Source organism: Ornithorhynchus anatinus, chromosome 3 (assembly GCF_004115215.2).
Source record: "Ornithorhynchus anatinus isolate Pmale09 chromosome 3, mOrnAna1.pri.v4, whole genome shotgun sequence".
In the NCBI taxonomy this organism is placed as follows: Eukaryota; Metazoa; Chordata; class Mammalia; order Monotremata; family Ornithorhynchidae; genus Ornithorhynchus; species Ornithorhynchus anatinus.
The window spans coordinates 94,733,720-94,756,508 of NC_041730.1; the positions used below are offsets into that span (position 1 = coordinate 94,733,720).

Sequence of the window (22,789 nt, forward strand, 5' to 3'; positions counted from 1 at the left end):
CTAAGATAGTTCTGTGTAAGCACTTAGATTTGTAGGAATTCAATTTATGTCTATTCAATGTTATAACTGTCTCTGTTACTGTGACTGAAAATAGAGAACAGCTTCTTTGTTCCACCCATTCCCAATAGCCTGAAAACAATCAATTCTCATAATACCTTTTCTTCTTCAAATACATTTTCTGAATCTGCAAGGTCTTTTTGATGAAAACAAGCTAAGACTATAACATAAGAAAGGAATACCTACTTTACTTTTCACAATTTATCAAGCAGCAGCATGGCCTAGTGGATAGAGCACAGGCCTGGGAGTCAGAAGGTCATGAGTTCTAATCCCAGCTCTGCCACGTGTCTGCTGTGTGACCTTGGGCAAGTCACTTCACTTCTCTGGGCCTCAGTTCCCTCATCTGGAAAATGGGGATTGAGATGGTGAGCCCCACGTGGGACAGGGACTGTGTCCAACCCAATTTGCTTTCATCTACCCCAGCGCTTAATACAGTGCAACATACAGTAAGTGCTTAACCAGCACCACAATTATCCCTTCTTCTAGACTGTGAGCCTGTTGTTGGGTAGAGATTGTCTCTATCTGTTGCCGAATTGTACTTTCCAGGTGCTTAGCACAGTGCTCTGCACATAGTAAGCGCTGATAAATACGATTGAATGAATACTTAATTATGTTCAATTTTTTCTACTTATCCTCTCTTTGGTTCACTCTTTATGCTGTACTTGTCCAAGGGTTTGGTACAGTTTGGAGAAGCAGCGTGGCACAGTAGAAAGAGCACGGGCTTTGGAGTCAGAGGTCATGAATTCGAATCCCGGCTCTGCCACTTGTCAGCTGTGTGACTGTGGGCAAGTCACTTCACTTCTCTGTGCCTCAGTTACCTCATCTGTAAAATGGGGATTAAGACTGTGAGCCCCACGTGGGACAACCTGATTCCCCTGTGTCTATCCCAGCACTTAGAACAGTGCTCTGCAAACACTGTTATTTTACCAACCAATTTTACCAAATACCAACATTATTATTATTTTTATTACAGTGATCTGCACACAGTAAGCATTCAATAAATATGATTGAATGGTTGATTAAAACAGTGATCTTTTAGATCACTAATGCCTCACCTTTCTATAATCCTACTGTGAAGTGTACTAAAAGCCTGGGATACAGCAGTAATCGCAGCTCTCTCCTTAAAAGCCACTTACTATACTCAGGTCAATCCATAATCCGAAGTGTTTCATAATCCCACTTTCAGATTCTGAATGATTCTGACTATAACTTGGTGGCTTTCAAAGCAAGGGCTGAATATTTGCAGAAAGAATAGTCTATGGAAAAATTTTAGAAAAATGGAAGTTCTATAGGAAACTTTTTCAAAGAGCTCTTCTTAGAACCCCTACTCTTGGTCTTGATTTTTGCAAATTATACAGTGAATATGTAGCTTCTTATAATAAATTGGGCTTGCTTGCTGAGGATCTTGATTTGGTGTTTTACTGTCTTTGATCAATCAGTAGTATTTATTAATAATAATAATAATAATGTTGGTATTTAAGCGCTTACTATGTGCCGGGCACTGTTCTAAGTGCTGGGGTAGATACCGGGTAATCAGGTTGTCCCACGTGAGGCTTTTATTGAGCATTTACTGTGTGCAGAGCACTGTACTGATGCTTGAGAGAGTACAGTATGACAATAAACAGACACATTCCCTGCCCACACGAGCTTACAGTTTAAGCGGGGAGATAGACATTAATATAAATAAATAAATTACAGATGTATACATAAGTGCTATGGGGCTGGGTGTGGGGAAAAACAAAGAGCAAATCAGGGTAACTTAGAAGGGCGTGGGAGAAGAGGAAAGGGGGGCTTAGTCAGGGAAGATCTCCTGGAGGAGATGTGCTGTCAGTAAGGCTTTAAAGAGAGGGAGAGTAATTTTCTGTTGGATTTGAAGGGGGAGGCATTCCAGGCCAGAAACAGGACATGGGCAAGGGGTTGGCAGCGAGATAGACGAGATGGAGGCACAGTGAGAAGGTTAGCATTAGTGGATTGAAGTGTGCGGGCTGGGTTGTAGTAGGAGAATAGAGAGGTGAGGTAGGAGGGGGTGAGGTGATTTGAGTGCTTTAAAGCCAATGGTGAAGAGTTTTTGCTTGAGGCCGAGGTGGTTGGGCAACCACTGGAGTCTTTTTGGAGGAGTGGGGAGACATGTCTTGAATGTTTTTAATGAAAATTGATCCAGGCATAAGAGTGAAGTATGGACTGGAGTGGGGAGAGACAAGAGCTTGGGAGGTCAGCAGGGAGGCTGATGCAATAATCCAGGCAGGAGAGGATGAGTGATTATATTAACAGGGTAGCAGTTTGGATGGAGAGGAAAGAGTGGATTTTAGCGATATTGTGAAGGTGGGACTGACAGGATTTGGTGATGAATTGAATATGTGAATTGAATGAGAGAGAGGAGACAAGGATAACGCCAAGGTTACGGGCTTGTGCGACAGGAAGGATGGTGGTACAATATAACAGAGTTAGTAAACACATTCCTTGCCCACAATGAGTTTAATAGTCTAGAGGGGCAGATGGACATTAATATAAATAAACAAATTAAATTATTGCTATGTATATAACTGCTGTGGGGCTGAGGGAGGGGTGAATAAAGGGTGCAAATCCTTAAGCCAGGGCAATGCAGAAGGGAGTAGGAAAAGAGCAACCGAGGGTTTATTTGAGAAAGGTCTTGTAGAGGAGATGCGTTTTTAATAAGGCTTTGAAGGTGGGGAGAGTGGAAATCTGCCGGATATGAAAAGAGGGTTCACTGTGAGCAGGAAACGTGTCTACAAATTCCGTTATATTGTACTCTCCGAAGCTTTGCAAACAGTAAGTGCTCAGTAAATATGACTGATGTATTGAGGGAGTTCCAGACCAGAGGCATGAATGTGGGCTAGGAGTTGGCAGCAAGGTTAAAAAGATCAAAGTACGGTGAGTAGGTCGGCTTTTGAAGAGTGAAGTGTGTGGGCTGGGTAGCAGTAAGAAATCAGGGAAATAAGGTAGGAGGTGGCAAGCCTCAGCAATCAGACTGGTCATATACTTGACAGCTAAAACGCAAATCCAGTGGAGCACAAGTAGAGTTTAAGAGGACTTTTGCTCCTCGAATACATTCTGGGGGAAAGTAGTCTATGCCTCTGGCCTGGAAAGCCCTTCTTCCTCAAATCCAGCAAACAATTACTCTCCCCACCTTCAAAGCCTGAGTGAAGGCACATCTCCTCCAAGAGGCCTTCCCAGACTAAGCACCCCCTTTTCTCCCACTCCCTACTGCATCCCCTTGACTTGCTCCCTTTGTTCTCCTCCCCTCCCCACCCTACAGCACTTTTGTTCATATCTCTAATGTATTATCTTTATTGCTGTCTGTCTCCACCTCCCTGGACTGAAAGCTTGTTGTGGGCAGGGAATGTGTCTGTTTATTGTTGTATTGTACTCTCCTAAATGCTTACACAGTAAACGCTCAGTAAATACAATCGAATGAATGGTCATGGCCAGATTTCCTTGTGTCCTATTGCTCTATGACCACCCCACCTATCATCATATATAGATTCTAGAAACTTTCCATTCTCTTCAAGTTAAAAAGTAGAAGTTTAAATAATGAAGTTAGGAAATCTTAGTATTACAGATGTGTATGTCAGTGGGCCCATGTAACTTGGAGAGAGGATTCATGATGAGCCGGGACCCCTGTGGAATTAACATCAAGTCGTTCTGTCCTTGTTGTTTAATTGAAAGTATGAAAGTTAAAACTACCTCCCTCAAACACAGGAATGTACTAGCCAAGACAAGTTGGTTCCCAGTGTCACCTTTGAGGACAAGCATGTTCAGGCAACAAATTGGAATGTCATACTAGCACGAGATAGGGAAAAAATAAAGCTTTCTCCTCGTCCACTGCTTTGGACTAATTTGGATTAGTCACCTTGAAAACAAAGTGCCTTTTCAGAGCTGGTAATCTGTGAAGGGAATTTGGGTGTCCATTCCTTCAGGAAAAGTAGAAATGGCATTGTAGAAGGGCCCATTTGTTCAGAAGAATCATTTGAGTTACTAGAGAAACTCCCTGGAGCACAGAAGAACTCAGCATCTATCCTATTCAGGATCTGATCTGGGAAATAAATTCTGGTCTGAGCCAAGTTTCACAAAGAAACTGAAAAGGCCTATTTGTAGGACTAAGTTTAGTTCAGTAATGTGATGCTAGACACTATAGAAATACATAGAGCAGAGAAACAAAGAATTAATTTTCCTTCCTCTCTTGGAACTAAAGCACAGAAGAAATAGAGCTCTTTTTATTTTTGAACTCAATCATGCATATTTATTAAGCACATACTGTGTGCAGAGCACTATACTAGGCTCACTGTGGACAAGGAATGTGTCTACCAACTCTGTTATATTGTAATAATAATAATAATGTATTTGTTAAGCACTTACTATATGCCAAGCACTGTTCTAAGTGCTAGGGGCAGGGGGGTGAGGAATACAAGATAATCAGGTTGTCCCACCTGGGGCTCACAGTCTTAATCCCCATTTTACAGTTGAGGTAACTGAGGCACAGAGAAATTAAGTGACTTGACCAAAGTCACTCAGCTGACAAGTGGCGGAGCCGGATTTAGAACCCATGACCTCTGACTCCTAAGCCTCTGCTGTTTCCACTGAGCCACACTGCTTGGTACAGTGCTCTATACACGGTAAGCACTCAATAAATGTGATTGGTTGATTAATTGATTGCAGTATATAACAGAGTTGGTAGACGTATTCCCTGCCTACAAGGTCACACAGCAGACAAGGTAGAACTGGGATTAAGCCCGTTGTGGGCAGGGAACTACCAATTCTGTTGTATTGTGCTCTCCCAAATGCTTAGTACAGTGTTCTACACACAGTAAGTGCTCAATAAATAACATTGATGATGATGATGATGATATGAAGGAGTTTATGAGTTAAAATTCAATAGTAAATAGTGCACTGATGATAGTAATAATAATTGTGGCATTTGTTAAGCCTTTACTGTGTGACAGGCACTATGCTGAACATTGCGGTGGATACAAGCAAATCAGGTTAAACGCCGGCCCCGTCCCATGTGGGCCTCACAGTCTCAAGTCCTCATCTTCAGGCATCTCACCCCAAAAGGCAACCTTCCCGGTGTTTGAGAAGTCGTACGGGTTGGCTCCCTCATTGTCAGGTTGCCCAAGAGACTCCAGGGCGCGTGGCTCTGTGGGAGCGGGAAGGTGGCCTCCAGACCTCCAGTGGCACGGAGCCTCCAGATCACATGACTCCATGCTTTTTCCCATTCAAGGAAGCAGAGAGGTCAAGGGGAGAGAGAACAGGCTTGGGAGTCAGAGGACCTGGGTTCAAATCCCGGTTCTGCCATTTGTCTGCTGTGTGACCTTGGGCAGGTATTTTTTAAGTGCTTAAGACAAACACTATTCTAAGCATCGGGGTAGATACAAGTTTATCAGATTGGACACAGTCCCTGTTCCACGTGGAACTCACAGTCTAGGAAAGAGGGAAAATAGGTTTTGAATCCCATTTTACAGATGAGGAAAGTGAGGCCCCGAGAAATTCGGTGACTTGCCCAAGGTCCCACAGAAGACAAGTGGTAATGTCAGGATTAGAACACAGGTCCTCTGACTCCCAGGCCTTTGCTCTTTCCACTAGGCCATGCTGGTAGTGGAGAGTCGAACCCTCCACCCCGGCTAAAGTTAATTCTACTGAACAGTTCTTTGCTATTGTAATATTCACAGATAAAATTGTCAAATCACACCTGTAACAACTTGTAAGACCCACTGAGCTTTGTCCCTCTTCCTTCCAGGGACTAAATAAGTAATATTTCATTTAATAATGCTCTCATAATATCCCAACTGGATTATTGTGTCAGCCTGCTCTCTGATCTCCCATCCTCCTGTCTCTCCCCGCTCCGGTCTATTCTTCATTCTGTTGCCCAGCTCAACTTCCTGCAGAAATGCTGTGGGCATGTCTCTCCCCTCCTCAAAAACCTCCAGTGGTTGCCTATCAACCTTTGCAGGAAACAAAAGCTCCTCACTCTTGGCTTCAAAGCTCTCCAGAACCTTGCCCCCTCCTACCTCACCTCCCTTCTCTCTTTCTACTGCCCACCCGGTACGCTCCGCTCCTCTGCCGCTCACCTCCTCACCGTCCCCCGTTCACGCCTATCCCGCCGTCGACCTCTGGCCCACGTTCTCCCGCGGTCCTGGAATGCCCTCCCTCCTCACCTCCGTCAAACTAACTCTCTTCCCCTCTTCAAAGCCCTAGTGAAAGCTCACCTCCTCCAGGAGGCCTTCCCAGACTAAGCCCTCCCTTTCCTTCCGCCCCCTTCCCTTCCCCATTCCCCCTACTCCCTCCCTCTGCTCTTCCCCCTTCCTCTCCCTACAGCACTTGTGCATATTTGTATATATTATTTATTACTCTATTTTATTAATGATCTGTATATATCTATGATTCTATTTATCTTGACGGTAATGATGCCTGACTACTCGTTTATGTTTTGTTGTCTGTCTCCTCTGTTTATAGTGTGAGCCTGTTGTTGGGCAGAGATTGTCTCTATCTGTTGCCGAATTGGACATTCCAAGCGCTTAGTACAGTGCTCTGCACATACAAAGTGCTCAATAAATACGATTGAATGAATGAACGAATGAATAATGTATATGAACTAGATCTGTGTGTATCTACTTGAAAAAATAATGAAAAGCAACAATCCCCATATAATGAAATCAAGGATATTTTTCCCCTGACTTTTATTTGCATGCTGTTAGCTCTAAGCACATCTTGCCAGAGCTGGCTGGGACTGGATTGAATTATAACTATACAGCTGAAACTAACAGGGCATTTGACTACTCACAGCTGTGGAAGTAGTCTTTTTTCCCCCCCTACAAAGCAAGTTAGCCAAATTGGTGGAAATAGCAAGTGATTCTGCAAAAGGACTTTTGCCTGGAACCCTTTGAAACATCAGTGAACTTTCATGGAACAATTTCAAGCTTCATTAACAATTCAAATTACAGTTACCAAAGCATTCCATATTAACAGGTCTTTTGCATAGAAGCCAGTTTATAAGGCTGTAGTGCAAGATGGTTTTAAAGGAGGCCTAATGGTTAATATTAAGATGCTTGGTGCTCACAGATGAAGAATCAACTCAGAACCTGCCTTCAATAAGCTTTGCAATCTCTCTGGGAAGATACATATATAATCAACATAAATACAGTCATCTCCTCACTGTCAAACTCTAGTTAATCCTTGTTGCAGATTATCTGTCAGTTTTTCAGAAAAGATTTGTTTCATCCTTCAGTTAATGGCATTTATTGAGTGCTTACTATGTGCAGAGCACTGTACTATGTGCTTGGGAGAGTAAATAATAATGTTGGTATTTGTTAAGCACTTACTATGTGCAGAGCACTGTTCTAAGCACTGGGGTACATACAGGGTAATCAGGTTGTCCCACATGAGGCTCACAGTCTTCATCCCCATTTGACAGTTGAGGGAACTGAGGCACAGAGAAGTTAAGTGACTTGCCCAGAGTCACACAGCGGACAAGCGGTGGAGCCGGCATTCGAACCCATGACCTCTGATTCCCAAGCCCAGGCTCTTTCCACTGAGCCACACTGCTTCTCAAAGTATAGTACATCAGAGTTGCTAGACATGTTCCCTACCCACAAGGAACTTGTATTCTAGGATGGGGTCTTGTTTTATGCTGTCAAGTCATCTCCAATCCGTAGCAACTCCATGGACACATCTCTCCCAGAACATCCCACCTCCATCTGCAATCATTTCAATAGTGTATCCATAGAGATTTTGTGGTAAAAATATGGAAGTGGTTTACCCTTGCCTTCTTCCACACAGTAGACTTGAGTCTCTGCCCTCGACTCTCTCCCATGCCGCTGCTGCCCAGCACAGGGGAGTTTTGACTTGGAGCAGATTGCCCTCCACTCGCCCAAGCTAGAAATGGAATGGGTAGGCCTCTGCTTGACTGTCCCTCCTGTAGCTGAGACTGGTAGAATTCTGAAAACTCTCCAGATGTGATTCTGAGAAACATCAAAATAAATTATGGATATGTACATAGCTGCTATGGGACTGAAGGTGTGGTGAATATCAAGTGCTTAACGGGTACAAATTCAAATGCATAGGTGACACAGAAGGAAGGGGGAGTGAGGAAAGTGTAGTAGGGGAGTAGGGGAAAGAGCAGTCGGGGAAGGCCTCTTGGAGGAGTAAGGCTTTGAAGGGGGAGAGCGTGATGCTGGTCTATCATATTTGAAGGGGGAGGGAGTTCCAGGTCAAGAGAGCACTTGTACTTTCCAAGCAGTACAGTGCTCTGCACACAGTAAGCACTCAATAAATTCGATTGAATAGAATGAATGAAAGAGAGGATGTAAACCAGGGGTTGGCGACAGGATAGGTGAGACTGAGGTACAGTGAGTTTGGTTGACTTTTAGAGGAGCAAATAATGCAGGCTGAGTTGTAGTAGGAAATCACGTCTGAGTTTTTCAAAAACTATGTTCTGTGGATCAAAGGAATTTCCAAATAACTATATAACACAAAAGGCAGTCACCTGGGCATAGTATTGCCTAACCCCTCAGGGGTCAGAACCCTTTCTGCTGAAAGATGGGAAGGAGCAAGTTGGCAAAGGATCAAACGGGACCTATCCTTGGCAGCTGAGTTGGGCTTAAAACATCCATTTAGCAGTAGGGTGGGAGGCATCCTCCCGCCCCAAGAGAAGTCACAAAATTTTTTGCTTATGTTTGCCAGTTCATCCTCCTCTCAACTGTTGGAACCTCCTGATGGGCTGCCCATCCATTGATTTTACTGTGCTCAGGGTGCAGCTGGCAGAGCCCAGAGTGGACAGCTCGTGCTTGTGCGCATTCTCTGTGTGATTGTGGGCAAGTCACTTAATTTCTCTGTGCCTCAGTTATCTCACCTGTAAAATGGGGATTAAGACTGTGAGCCTCACGAGGGATAACCTGATTACCCTGTATCTACCCTAGCGCTTAGAACAGTGCTCTGCACATAGTAAGCGCTTAACAAATACCAACATTATTATTAGTATTCTCGTGAGGAGGTGGAAACAAATTTCAACCGAGGCATGCCATTGCATCTCCCTCTTGAGCAGCAAGAATCCACCATCCTGCTTGGCATGTGTTGACATACTTCTATCATCCTGGGTGTTATAAAAGCACTGGACCAACTGCTTAGCTTCTCTGTGCCTCAGTTGCCTCATCTGTAAAATGGGGATTAAAACTGTGAGCCCCATGTGGGACATAGTGTCCAACCTGGTTGGCTTGTATCTACCCCAGCACTTAATATAGTGCCTGGCACATAGTAAGAACTTAACAAATACCAAAAAAAAAAAATGCACCGTCCTTTGATCCATCCATTTGTGAATGTCAGGATGAGCAAAAAAAGGAAAATGCCTCATCAGAACCATGGAGCAAAAGCTAGAAATCATAAATAAGTTTCAATGATATTTACTGAGTGTTTTCTGTGTGCAGCTTGAGAAAGGAGCCTCAGTGATCTCAGTAGATGGGCAGTAGGGCATTAGAAAGCAAATAGCTCATGACACTCCAAACACAGTGAAGTCATCAACTCCCTCTAGACAGTAAACTCCTTAGGAGCAGAGAAAGTGTCCACTAATTCTGTTGTATTGTACTCTCCCAAGCACTTAGTACAGTGCTTGGCACATAGCGCTCCAAAGTACCACTGATTGATTGGTCAACTTGTTATCTGGGACACTCGTACTGTTTAAAGCAAGGGGAAGTCTATGAAAAAACAGCCTGCGGTTGAGTGGTTTCACTTGAAAAGAGCAAATAGGAAACCTGGATTGAAACCAACGTGAATCAAAGAGGCTGGTGATTTTTTCCACATCCTAGAGTTGGGAGGAGAGTTGGATGCATCATCTGGATGGCTCATCAGATGGAAACAGTGTTTAGGCCTCAGAGAGCTGAATGCCAACAAAAGAGTCATCTGAGATCTTCATAAAAATGATTCAAGGTTTCATGGAAGAAAGCGGTTTCCAACCAGACTGAATCCAGCGCAGATGAAACAGGGCTTTATTGGAGGTGCCTCCCTAGCTGAGCTTTAGCCTTTGAAAACGAACAAGTTCCCAGTGACAAAACACCCAAGAAACACCAGACACCAGTTTGTTGCAAGATTGAGGTATTTTGCTCAAGACCCCTCAATTTCCTTCCTGACTGAGGGAGGCTGTCATGAATTCCCTGCCCTTTACCTGAGTGGAAAGAGCCCGGGCTTAGGAGTCAGAGGTCATGGGTTCTAATTCCGGCTCTGCCACCTGTCAGCTGTGTGACTTTGGGCAAGTCACTTGACTTTGTGGTGCCTCAGTTACCTCATCTGTAAAATGGGGATGAAGACTGTGAGCCTCAAGAGGGACAACCTGATTACCCTGTATCTACCCCAGTGCTTAGAACACTGCTAGGCACATAGTAAGCGCTTAATAAATACCAACATTATTTAGATAAAATTCTCCTTTCCTCAAATCTCTCCAGACCTCAGGAGGCCTAGGGCTGAACTAAGGCTCAAAGACTATTTGTTTTCTTTCACTCAATCAGCGTATTTATTGAACGCTTACTATGTGCAGAGCACTGTCCCAAGCACTTAAGGAGTGTGCCATTTGGTCAAGCAACTGAATAATAATGGTGGTATTTGTTAAGTGCTTATTATGTGCCAAGCACTGTTCTAAGCGTCACTTGGAAGCTGATAATTAACAGAAGGCTTCATTTTTGTGAAGGAGATCTCTCTATTTGATCACTATGGTGTAACTGTGACTCTTGAGGGCAGGGAACATGTTTGCCAACACTTGTATTTTACTCTCCCAAGCGCTCAGTACAGTGCTCTGCACACTCAGTACTCAGTAAATACCATTGATTGATTTTGAAGGGAAAGGGAAAGTTTGTTGGGCTAAAAAAAATCACATCATGGATTAGTAGTCTTTGTATTCCAAATATTTATTATTTCTTTTGCAGGGTTCTTGAAAATAAATCTGGAATTTAAGTAACATCTGTCTAACTTTCAAAGTTCAAGATAGAGAATGTAAAAGGAAGGGTTCTCTACATTACAGGAGTAAATAGCAGAGATGCTGACAGTGAGTAGGAGTTTTAAATTTGACTATTTTAAATTCTTCTTTGTGCATACATATTATAATAGTGTTCATATATATTCATATTTTCTAAATATTTAAAGTGGGAAATTAGTATTGATATTCAATGGTTTTATGACTCCTATAAACACAAATTCAGGTTACTTTACAATGTAACTTATTTAAGCAAACTTTCTGTAGAAGGAAACTAAGATTGGAAGAAGAGAATCACCAGTAGAGTTCCCTACTGACCTAAGCCTACCCTGTCATTTAGTAGATTTATTTTACTTCATGGGTGCTATAACTAAAGATGGTAGCTAATCTGAGTGAGTTTGTGACTGGCTGACTATTGAATGGAGGTTGTTTTTTAAAAAAATAATTTCAAAAATTCAGAGATCAGGTTACATAAATCACTCTTCAAACTCTAAAAGCAATAACCGCATTCAAACCTTAGGTCTGGGTGAGATTTACGATTAATTAACTCTAGAAGCACTTTCTTTTCCCCTCATTGATTTTGGGAACAGTAGCATTTTTAGTTGTGACCTGTGCAGGGAAACCTGCTGATGCAGTTTGTCCTGTTTTGAGAGATCTTTGACCCTCAGTCAGACTCTGACCACTTTATAGATAAAGGGTTTGGATTGTATTGGTCTTCCCGCTTGAAGCCCAGGTCTGCAAACTGAAAAATGGTCTAATTATTAACAAGGATCATGGGTATGTGCGCACAAGTTTCATCCTGTATCTCTGGAAGCATTAACCCTTTGTATTTAGTGACCCAAAAAACACCGTACAGAAGTAACTCAACTGTAAAAGCAACCTATTAACCTTAAGTCAAGGCTGAATTAATCTGTTTTTGCCAAGATATTAAACCTTCATCAGGACAAAACTCTCCGGTTGTTTTTTTGTTCTTTTTTTCTACAACAAAAGGAAGAAGTTACATGTTGTAATAATTTACAATGAATGAACTTCTGAAAAGAAGTTCTAAAAGATATCTAGACTTTATCTCTCAAAATAATCGATTACTCCTCAGCAGAATGTTTTAATGTGTCACGCATAAGTAGAGGAGATGCAAGAATTTCTGTGAACTTGTTTTCTAGAAACCACGTCCTTGACTGGTATGAATGATGTTAGTTTATAGTTTACTATATTCCTTTCAGATTATCCGGAGCTATATCATCACAAAAGGAAAACTGTATTTGAGGGAGGTCAGGTTTTTCCAGTCAGAAATGATAGTGAGCTTGAGAAGCAAAAACAAAATTAGTTCCCATGTGCCCAGGGTTTCAAAATATGTGAGTTACTTAGTCCATTCCCTGTAATCATTATGGAGAAGAAAGACTTCATACCACAGGTGAAATGTGCACCTAAATGTAGACCTAACCAGGTAAATTCTGTTCAGCATTTACTGATAGCTATCATGTAGCTCAACTGTATTTGGATGAGTTGGGATCTTTGGCATTCTCTAATATATACGCCGTTCACCCCATTCTGATTCGTATTTCTGTTGAATTGAACTGCACAGGATTCTATCCAAATATCACCTCTATATTCAGTATTTATGGAAAACATTTTTTCTCATGTTTTTAATATTGGCATTCAGAGTTCTTGTAGTCTATGTAGCCTAGGCGAAATAGCACAGTCCTGGAAGTCTGAGGACCTGGGTTCTACTCCCAGCTTTGTTGGGTGAACATGGCTAAATCACTTCTCTGGGCCTTCATTTCCTCATCTAAACAAATGGGGATTCAATTCAAGATCTTCCCACCCCCGATTTTAGACTATAAGCCAGATGTGGAACAGGGATCATGTCCAACCTGATTATCTTTTCGTATCTACTGCAGCACTTGAGCCCTCCAAGTACCCCAGTGCTGCAAGAAGCAGTGTTGCGTAGTGGATAGAGAATAGGCCTGGGAGTCAGAAGGTCATGTGTTCTAATCCCAACTCTGCCACTTGTATGCTGTGTGATGTTGGGAAAGTCACTTCACTTTTCTGGGTCTCAGTCACCTCATCTGTAAAATGGGGATTGAGACTGTGAACACCACACGGGACAGGGACCGTGTCCAACCCAATTTGCTTGTATCCTACCCAGCGCTTAGAACAGTGTCTGGCACATAGTAAGCGCTTAACAAATACCATAATCATTATTATTATTATTGACCCAAAGTAAGAACTTAACAAATGACACAATTATCATTATGAGCTGTTGTAATAGCAGTAATATTTATTAAGCACTTACTTGATTTAGAGGAATTGTACTAAGCTCTGGGGAAGAGGATACAGGTGGGAATTAGATGCAGATCCTGTCCCTCAAGGGACTTACAATCTATTATGGTGATGATGATGATGATGTTGACGATGATCACGACATAGTGATTGGTAAAGCTGGCAAAGTCATGACCACCTATGGAAGTTGGTCACTTGCTGGAGTTAACTGGTTTTACAAAATCAAAAAGCCCATTCCTTCATTTGTGTCCCCATCTATTTAAACTGATCAACCCCTCAGGTTGATTCTTCCCGAACAGAACCCCCGGTAACCAACACCGTCAGGTTGCCCTGGAGTAGTTCAGTATTCACTCGTGTTTCATACGTAACTAAGTTTTTGTAAAATGGAAAATGTCAACTGATTCTGCAATATTGGTTTAAGCTTAAATCCACAGACTTGCTGTAAAAATCCCACCTACCTCTTCATGCCCCTCTCAAGGCCACCTAGGACATGATCTAGTTTTGGCTCTCCCATGCCTCCCAGAATGCCGCCGAACTCTATTTTACTAAATATTGACTAGAAACTTAGTGGGGAATCGAATAAAATACAAACTAAGCAACCATGAAATAGAGATGCGGACAGCAGATTTACCTCAGTTTTTATTGGCTTAATGACATCCTTGGAACAAAGTGTCATTTAGCAGTGAAAACAAAGAACTCAAGTGCCTATCTTGACCATTTACCCAGTTTCATACTCTTCATTCCAAAGATGTAATTGGGGATTGCATTTCTAGGTAATTGTGTGAAACATTTGAAGCCAAAATGTGGCTGCAGGTAGTCTGGTAGAAATGTAATCAGAGAAATTCCCCTTGCCTTAAAGACCCCTGAAATTTAATTCAATCGGGCATATTTATTGAGTGCTTATTGTGGGCAAAAGAGTACTGTACTAAGCATTTGGGAGAATAAGCTTATACAAATAGAGTAGAGTTTTGTAAAGGATATACAGGATTTAAAGGCATTATTACCCATTGGCTGTAGCTGCAGTGAGCAACCCTAAAGATAGGTGGAAGAAGTGTTTGTCAACTTTTCTTAGTTGTAGCATTTATAGAGCACCCATTTGTGGTGTGGTGTGCTGTACTAGACGCCTGGGAAGTACAGAATAAGAAGTGACGTGTTCCCTGCCCACAAGGAGCTTACACTTTAACTGGGGAAACAAACAGAAAAAGAGTTTAAACTAGATCTGCAAAATGCATAATTAAGTGCACATAATCATATGTGTTTGTGTGTACTAAGGAGGGCTTAAATATGTTTGTACTTGCCAGAACTGGCTAAAGGGATAATATCACTCAAGGTGCTGAGAAATCAGTTGGAGAAAGCTCGACTGATTTTCTGAGGGTTCGGAGAAAGTAGAAAGTAAGTTTTTCTGAGGGTTTTGAATGTGGGGAGAGCCACGGCCCCTCCGACTGAAGAGGGGGAGAATTCCAAGCTGGGAGAACAGCGTGAGGCAGGCGAGTCACGAGTCAGGTACAGATAGAAGTTTGGTCTGGAAAGACTGAAGACCATGAGTTGATGGTGGTGGAAAGCCCTGAAGCAGAGTGGGAGGAGTTTTTGTTGGATTCAGAAAGTCACAGGAAGCCAGTGGAGGGTTTTGAGGAGAGGGGAGGGCCAAGTGATGCTTCAGGAAGATGATCTAGACAACAGCTTAGAATACAGATTGCAGTGGGGAGGGTTTGGACTGAGGAGGCTGATAATATTTGTGGAGTTTTTTGTTTATTTTTTAATGGTACTTGTTAAGCACTTACTATGTGCCAGGCACTGTACTAAGCCCTGAGGTAGATACAAGTTAGGTTGAAAATAGTCCATGTCCCATATGGAGCTCACAGTCTTAATCCCCGTTTTACAGATGAGGGAACTGAGGCCCAGAAAATTGAAGTGACGTGCCCGAAGTCACATAGCGGACAAGTGACGGAGCCACTGCCTCTGGTATTTGTTAAGCGCTTACTCTGTGCCAGGCATTGTGCAGTCAGAATGGACCCCGTCCCTGTCCCACACGGGACTCACAGTCTGGCAATAGTCCAGCGATGCAAGACCAGTTTGGGTGGAGGGGAAGGAGCCGATGCAGGAAATGCCGAGCAAGAAGAACCAGCAGGATTTGCATTGGGTTGGATGTGAGACTGGAACGATACAAGGAATCAAAAATGACACCGAAGTTGAGGGCTTCTGAGATAGGGATGATTGGGTGGGGTTGTCAACTGCGAAGGGAAAAGTAGTGAAAAAAGGTGGTTTAAAGGGAAAGATGAGTTCTACTTTAGTCGTGTTGAATTTGAAGTGCTGACAGGACATCCAACTGGGTATGTCCTGGAAGCAAGAGGAGATAGAGCAGATAAACTGGGAAGCAACATGGCCTAATGGAAAGAACATGGGCCTGAGAGTCAGATGGCCTGAGTTCTTATCCTGATATGTGATCTTGGGCAGGTCACTTAACTTCTGTGCCTCAGTTTCCTCAACTGGAAAATGGGGATTCAATACCTGTTTACCCTCCTACTTAGACTGTGAACCCCATATAGGACAGAGACTGTAACCGATCTAATTAAGTCATACTTATCCCAGCACTCAGGACGGTGTTTGGCACTTAGTAAGCGTTTAACAAATAAAGTAATAATAATAATAATTACAGGTCAGTAGCCCTCAAGAGTGGCCACAGCTATCAAGCTAGTGTTAGAAAAAAGAGAACAGTAAGTGCTCAATAAATATGAATGAATGAATGAATGAATGAATGAATGAATGAATGAAGATATTAATACTTCTTGTCACAGATCAACATGTTGGACACCCACCCCACTTCTAGGCCAACTGGAGACTCTGAGAACTATCCTTATGATGATAGCAGGGTGTAAAAACACAAAATCCTGACAATTAGGTCTCTGTTCCAGGGTATTGAGGACAGGCTAGGAGGAGAGAGCACCACTAGAGACGATAGCTTGGCATCGAACATTTCTGTGTCTCCTGCAAAATTGGGCAAAATCCAGGATTTTCTTCAGGAAATTCCCCTTCCAAAGATAAGTCTACCTCATACAGATGCTGCCACTCTGTCAACAACAAACTCTTCCCAGCAAAGGAAACCTACTTCAGACTTCTAGATCACTGCATTTAGGTAATGTTTTTTCAGTTTTATACGTTAAAGCACTTACTATGTGCCAGCCACTGTACTGAGCGCCGAGGTAGATATAAAATAATCGGATTGAAAACAGTCCCTTGTCCTGAATGGGGCACATAGTCTTAATACCCATTTTACAGATGAGGGAACTGAGGGCCACTGAGGTGAAAGGACTTGTCCAAGGTCACATAGCAGACAAGTGGCAGAGGCGGGATTAGAACGCAGATTAGTGTCTTCTGACTCCTAGGCCCGTATTCTATCCACTGGGCCGTGCTACTTCTCAGTAATTATGAAGCTCTTTTATTATTGGCTGATCCCAATGGAAAATATCATTACCGTTAAGTAAGTTACTAACTAGAGGAGAATTTTATTATTTGATGACCCCTGATGGTATACCAAGGAAGTGCAAATGGAGGATTCGCAGCATTTTTTAACATTCTTTCTCCTTTCATGGGCAGCTGAGGGAAAAATATACATTTGTTTTTCTGTAGTTCACGTTACCGTCTAGAACAGTAATTCGCCCTGCCACCTGTTGGTAAATTAGCACTTGTTTTTATCAGCACGACCAAAAGGCAGGTATTAACAGCTGCCTCTACTGTGCCCCATTCCCACATCACAATATTGGAAAAGGAAAGTTCACGGTCAAGTCATCGTTTCAGCATCGTTCGAGCCACCAGCCGGGAATTCCCTCCCCTTCTTACACTAAGCCACAGTTCTCCCCTTGAAAACCCTTCTAAAACCCCACCTCCTTCCACACGTCTTCCCCGATATCCCAAAGCCCAAGTCAAAATCAACCCATCAGCCACCTCTTGCATTTATGTATTTATACCTTCCCATGGTATTTACGTATCTATGTCTAATCAATTGGACGGTCCACGTATTAATTCTGATGACCTCATTTGTAAATTTTTTATATCTGTCTTACCTATTTCCAGGGAAGCACTGTGGCCTGGTGGAAAGACCACCAGCCTAGGAGTCGGAGGACCTGAGTTCTAGTCCCGGCTCTGCCACTTGTCTTCTGTGTGTCCTTGGGCAAGTTACTTCACATTTCTGTGCCTCAGCTACCTCATCTGTAAATTGGGGGTTAAATTCTCCTCCCTCCAATTTAGGCTACGAGCCCTATGTGGGGCAGGGACTGTGTCCAACCTGATTATCCTGTATCCGCTTGTATTCTGCCTTCTCCGCAGTCTCGTATTTCCTCCTGTTTCAGCACATCTGTATGTGGATATCTGTCTGGTCGACACCTCAAATTGAACATGTCCAAAACAGAAATCATCATCTTCCCACCCAAACACTGTCCTTCCCCTGTCTTTCTACCATTGAACAGCACCACCATTCTCCCTGGTCTCACAAACCCACAACCTTGGCAATAGTCTTAACTCATCTCTCTCATCACTTCACATACTCAATCTGTCACGAATCCTGTCAGTTCTATCTTTACAACATTGCCAAAATCCACCCTTTCCTCTCCATCCAAACTGTTACTACGATGATCCTAGGACTTATATCCCACCTTGACTCCTATATCAGCCTCTTTGCTGACCTCCATACCTCCAGTCTCTCCCAACTCCGGTCCATTCTTTATTCTGCTGCCCAGATCATTTTTCTAAATAAGCGCGCAGTTCACCTCTCTCCACTCCTCAGAAACCTCCAGTATTTGCCCATCTACGTATGCATCAAAGAGAAATACCATTTCTGTAAAACACTCAATCGCCTCACCCCTGCTACCTTAACCTTACCGATTTCTTATTATAACCCAGTCCACCACTTTATTTTTCTAATGCCAATTTACTCCCCGTACCTCAATCTCATCTAGCCTTCCTACCTCCATCTCATCTATCTGACCGCATTTTTTTTTAATGGTAGTTGTTTAAGAGCTTACTATGTGCCAGGCACTGTACTAAGTGCAGGGATAGATACAAGCTAATCAGGTTGGACACAGTCCATATCCCACATGGGGCTCGCAATATTCATCCCCATTTTATAGATGAAGGAACTGAGGCCTAGACAAGTGAGGTGCCTTGCCTAAGGTCACACAGCGGACAAGTGGCAAAGCTGGGATTAGAACCCAGACCCTTCTGACTCCTAGCCCATGTTCTAGCCATTCCTTCTAGCCTAGAACTCCCTCCCACTTCATATACAGTCAATCACCATTCTCCCCACCTTCAAAGCCTTATTAAAACCATATGTCCTACAAGACGCCTTCCCCGACAAAGCCTCCATTTCCTCTATTCCCTCTCCCTTCAGCATAGCCTATGCTTTTGGATCTGTACCATGTAAGCACTTGGAATTTATCCCACCCTCAGCCTCACGTATCTGTAACTTATTTTAATGTTTGTCTCCCCCTCTAGATTATAAGCTCCTTGTGGACAGGTAACAGGTGTCCCAATAATAATAATGATGGTATTTGTTAAGTACTTACTAGGTACAAAGCACTCTTCTAAGCACTGGGGAAGATACAAGGTTGTCAGGTTGTACCATGTGGGTCTCACAGTCTTAATCCCCATTTTACAGATGAGGGAACTGAGGCATAGAGAAGTTAAGTGACTTGCCTAAAGTCACTCAGCTGATAAATGCGAAGCTGGAATTCAAACCTACAACCTCTAACTCCCAAGCCCAAGTTCTTTCCAGTAAGCCACTATTGAAGTCTCCCAAACCATTAGTACGGTTTTCTGCACACAGTAAGTGCTCCATAAATATTATTGATTGATTAATTGGTTGATCTATCCAAACACTTAGTACAGTGCCTGGTACATAGTAAGTGCTTAACAAGTACCAGTCAGTATCTTTACTCTTAGAAAGTAAGTGCCTTGTGGGCAGGCAATGTGTCTCATGTTTTTGTACTTTCCTGTGTGTACTCAGTGGGCATTGAGTAAATACAATTACTTACTGCTATTACAGTGCATTTTACTTAGTAGGAGTTCAGTAGTTACCTTGTACAATGGCTTAGTGGGTGTCAGAAGGAACTGGGTTATAATCCCGGCTCTGCGACTTGCCTGCTGTGTGACCTGGGGCAAGTCACTGCACTTCTCTGTGCCTCAGTTCCCTCATCTGGAAAATGGGGATTAAGACAGTGAGCCCTATCTGGGACAGGGACTGCCTCCAACCCAATTACCTTGAATCTTAGTACCGTGCCTGGTACATAGTAAATTTAACAAATACCACAATTATTATTATTATCAGAGAAGCAGTGTGGCTCAGTGGAAAGAGCACGGGCTTTGGAGTCAGAGATCGTAGGTTCAAATCCCGGCTCAGCCAATGTCAGCTGTGTGACTTTGGGCAAGTCACTTAACTTCTCGGTGCCTCAGTTACCTCATCTGTAAAATGAGGATTAAGACTGTGAGCCCCACGTGGGACAACCTGATTCCCCTGTGTCTTCCCCAGCGCTTAGAACAGTGCTCGGCACATAGTAAACGCTTAACAAATACCAACATTATTATTATTATTACTAATTAAACCTCTCAGGGTCGCACCTGGAGAGTTGCCAGAACTCTACCAGTCTTAGCTATGGGAGGGAGAGTCAGGCAGAGGCCTTACCCATTCCATTCCTAGTTTGGGCAATGGCAATCGAGGTGAAGGCAATCTGCTCCAAGTCAAAACTCACCTGGGCAGCAGCAGCATGGGAGAGTCGAGGGCAGAGACTCAAATTTACAGCGTGGAAGGAGGCAATGCTAAACCACCTCCAGATTTTTATCGAGAAAACTCTATGGTTCCATTACGAGAAAGATGGCAGAAGGAGGCGGGGCATTCTGGGAGAGGTGTGTCCATGGACTCATCATGGGTCAGAGACGACTCGACAGCATAAGACAAGACCAATTAAAATGATGGAAAATTTTAGAGCTTAATCCTTTTAAGGTACTGCCTTCATTTAAAAGCAACACACGAGTCTTCCATTTATAGATCGCTTTTCATGAAGGCAGATAAAGGGTCAGGCCTTTGAAATCTCTAAATCTCTCAAAGTCATGTGGTTTCTGACATGATTACTTGAAGTCAAGCCCTGATACTGGATCAATGAAAAGAAACAGCTCTCGCGGAATCGAGAGACCTGGATTCTGGCCCCGGTTCTGCCTTTTAGGGCTGCGCCTTCAGTGGTGGAAGGCTTTGGAGCTAAGACCAGCGTACCGCGATCAGTGAGGTGGGCAAGTCTGACAGGAAAAATCCCTGTCTAATCTGGGCGGCCAGCGGCTTTGACCACAGGTGGTTCCTTCACTTAAAAGCTCTTTGTGTGTACCTGGCAAAGGACTGCACCCCTGCCACCAACTCACTCGTCGCACTCCAAGCGGGGATGAGAGATGTAGCAAATGGCACTTCACAAACCACAGTTCACTCTAAGAGCCTGAACTGATTAATTAACAATGCCTGGCACACAATAAGTTTTTAACAAATACCATTTAAAAAAATGACCTAAAAGCAGTGATCTAGAATCTCAGAGATATAGGTCTCCAATGTTGGAAAGAGTTTGTTGTTGACGTAGGAGCGGTATTTCTGAGAAGGAATTTTCCTGTAGAAAATTCTGGGTTTTGCCCAGTTTTGCACGAGACAAAGAAATGTTAGATGCCTCTCCATTGTCATTAGTGGGGCTTCCACCTCCTAGCTATGGTATTACCCTATTATTTATCATTACCCTATTTATTTTGTTAATGAGATGTACATCACCTTGATTCTATTTATTTGCTATTGTTTTAATGAGATGTTCTTCCCCTTGATTCTATTCATTGCCATTGTTCTTGTCTGTCCGTCTCCCCTGATTAGACTGTAAGCCCGTCAAAGGGCAGGGACTGTCTCTATCTGTTACCGATTTGTACATTCCAAACGTTTAGTACAGTGCTCTGCACATAGTAAGCGCTCGATTAGTAATATTGAATGAATGAATGAATGGTATGCTGGCATGGAGACTTGATTATCAGGTAGGATTTTGTGCTTTTCCCCCTATCATTGTAGGGGGGAGTTCTCAGGGCCCCCAGTTGGCCTACAAATGGGGTGAGTGGGGCAATGGGGCATTTCCTGGACCCCACGGAGTACCAAGTTGACCGCCAGCCGGGCTAATGAGAAGACAGGCAAGAACAGCAGCATGGCTTAGTGGAATGAGTCGGGGCTTGGGAGTCAGAGGATGTGGGTTCTAATCCTGGCTCCGCCACTTGTCTGCTGTGTGACCTTGGGCAAGTCATTTAATTTCTCTGTGCCACAGTTACCTCATCTGTAAAATGGGGATTAAAAGTGTGAGCCCCATGGGGGACAACCTGATTATTCTGTATCTACCCCAGGGCTCAGAGCAGTGCTTGGAACATAGTAAGCACTTAACAAATACCATAATTATTATCATTATTAATACAATCTCGCTGCCAAAATATCTTGTCAGCACTAGTTCAACCAATGCTTTGGAGTCCTAGGTGATAATTAATTGTGGTACTGGTTAAGAATTTATCATATCAATCAATCACATTTATTGAGCACTTACTGTCTGCAGGGCACTGTGCTAAGGGCTTGAGAGAGTACAGCACAACAATGTAACAGACACATTCCCTGCCCCCAGCAAGCTTACTGTCTAGAGGAGGAGACAGGCATTAATATAAATAAATTACTGATATGTAGTATGTGTCAAGCACTGTATTGAACACTAGGGTAGATACAAGACTACTCAGTTTGGACACAGTACCTACCCCAAACAGCACTCAAGGTCTAAGTAGGGAGGAGAACAGGTATTGGATCCCCATTTTACAGATGAGGATACTGAGGCATAGAGAAGTTAAGGGACTTGTCCAAGGTCACACAGCAGGGGAATTACAGAACTGGGATTAGAACCCAGGGTTTCTGACTCCCAGGCCTGTGCTTTATCCTCCAGGTCATGGAGATGGAAGCATCTCATTATGGGTAGGGAATGTATCCGTTTGTTGTTGTACTGTACTCTCCCAAGCGCTTAGTACAGTGCTTTGCACACGGTGGGTGCTCAGTATATACGATTGAATGAATCTCATAATTCTGAACAGGAGATGTCCATCATTCTTTGAAGTTAGCAGTGTCCTCCAACAGAGAAAAAGCAAATTGTCAAAATGAAATTAACAAATAATCAAAATGTCTTCTATCTTTCATATTCCTATTTCCAAATGATCAGGGGTATTTATTGGGCACTTACCATGTGAAAATCACTGTATAAAGCACTTGGAAAAGAACAGTGCTTGGCACATAGTAAGCACTTAACAAATACGATTATTAATTAACAATATACTAGCATTGGTAGATGCATTTCCTGCCCACAAGGAGCTTACAGGGTACAGGGGCAAACTGTCTTTAAAATAAATTAAAATAAAATTTTTATTTTTCATTCAGTTAACCTTCTCAGTGCT

The 22,789-nt window shown here is 43.0% G+C and overlaps 1 protein-coding gene across 4 annotated transcripts in view; it reads left to right on the plus strand.

Annotated features, from left to right (window-relative positions):
• The window catches only part of SHLD2 (shieldin complex subunit 2), a 93,709-nt gene that overhangs the window by 18,999 nt on the left and 51,921 nt on the right, over positions 1–22,789 (plus strand). Inside the window, exons 1-2 of one of the 4 annotated variants that reach the window (XM_039911535.1) lie at positions 15,410–15,456; positions 16,222–16,442. The exons of 1 other annotated variant lie outside the window; for it this stretch is intronic. In XM_039911535.1, the coding sequence (XP_039767469.1) occupies positions 16,367–16,442 (76 nt within the window). In that variant the 5' untranslated portion in view covers positions 15,410–15,456; positions 16,222–16,366. Of the gene's footprint in view, positions 1–10,997; positions 11,102–15,409; positions 15,457–16,221; positions 16,443–22,789 lie in introns of those variants that run through there. 2 more of the 4 variants (XM_029061404.2, XM_039911534.1) reach the window with 2 other exon arrangements.